The following is a 1,090-nucleotide window of genomic DNA, read 5'->3' as shown; positions in this document are numbered from 1 at the left end:
GGTTTTGTTTATAATGACAATTTAGCTTTTAACACTTTGGAGTGCTTGTCTGGTCTTCTTAAGTTTTTTATTTCCAAGAAGCCAAATTGAAGCTAAGGAAGATGGCACACTGATGTACAGTTTTTAGCTCAGATTTAGGAATGCTCACATTTGAATCAGACTTGTATTTTTTATTTTTCCAGGACTTACCACAAAATATTAAAGAGTATCTAGTGGTGTGTGACTGGGATTTGAGGCACCTGGGCCAGAGTCACTGCAGGATTGGGACCCAGAGCATCTGACGAGGTTAATAATAGCTCTTCACCTCTGCAATTCAAAAATGGCCCCCAAGAAAAGGATACTACCAAAAAGAAGATTGACACCGTATGGAAAGCGCATCATATATCCAAAAGCAGAGCCTAAACTGTTTGCTGTGGAGAAAGTATTGGGCCGACGCATAGTAGAGGGCAAAGTAGAATATCTCCTGAAATGGAAGGGATATTCAGATGCTGATAATACTTGGGAAACAGAAGACAATATAAATTGTCCAGACCTAATTGAGGCTTTTCTAAATTCTCACAATGCTAGTTTATCTGGTGCTAGCACATCAAATGAGCCAAGAGATGCAGGTGACAACCCAAGGGGCTTTGCTAGGGGTCTAGAGCCTGAAGGAATAATTGATGTCAAACAGAGTAGTGGAGGATTGATGTTTGTCATGAAGTGGAAAGGTTCCGATGAAACTGAGTTAGTGCCAGCAAAAGAGGCTAATGTGAAATGCCCTCAGATGGTAATTGCTTTTTATGAAGAGAGGATAAGTTGGAATTCTCCATAAGGTGAAGCTCAGTAATCATCTGAATTGTTTATATCTACATGTTTACGTGTATGTATACCTATATATGTTATTATATATGTATAAGATGAGTCTTGCATTTGGAATTAAAGTTATGAAACAATAACTTCCTTATAATAAAATAGTTTGATATGTTGGTTTTGAACATAGTATAGAAGGTGTTGTTGAGATACTGTTTTTTGATCAATACCAATATTTTGAAAAGTATAATAAAAGTTTTTTGTAGTTGCTTCCACTTTCAGAAAAGAATATTTTTCTTCC

General features: G+C 36.6%; 1 protein-coding gene across 1 annotated transcript; it reads left to right on the top strand.

The window, feature by feature from the left end:
- Nucleotides 1-319: 319 nt before the first annotated feature.
- Nucleotides 320-811, top strand: LOC122111736 (chromobox protein homolog 3-like). Its single transcript, XM_042684471.1, has one exon. It carries the CDS (start codon nt 320-322, stop codon nt 809-811), a length of 492 nt encoding a protein of 163 aa, XP_042540405.1.
- Nucleotides 812-1,090: the final 279 nt, after the last annotated feature.

The sequence above is a fragment of the Dipodomys spectabilis genome, unplaced genomic scaffold, assembly GCF_019054845.1.
Source record: "Dipodomys spectabilis isolate Male_0828 unplaced genomic scaffold, ASM1905484v1 ptg000087l, whole genome shotgun sequence".
NCBI classification, from domain to species: Eukaryota; Metazoa; Chordata; class Mammalia; order Rodentia; family Heteromyidae; genus Dipodomys; species Dipodomys spectabilis.
This window is presented reverse-complemented; position numbering and strand designations above follow the sequence as displayed.

Excerpts from the sequence above, each read along its gene's own strand:
- LOC122111736 (XM_042684471.1), top strand. The coding sequence starts at position 320 with ATGGCCCCCAAGAAAAGGATACTACCAAAAAGAAGATTGACACCGTAT.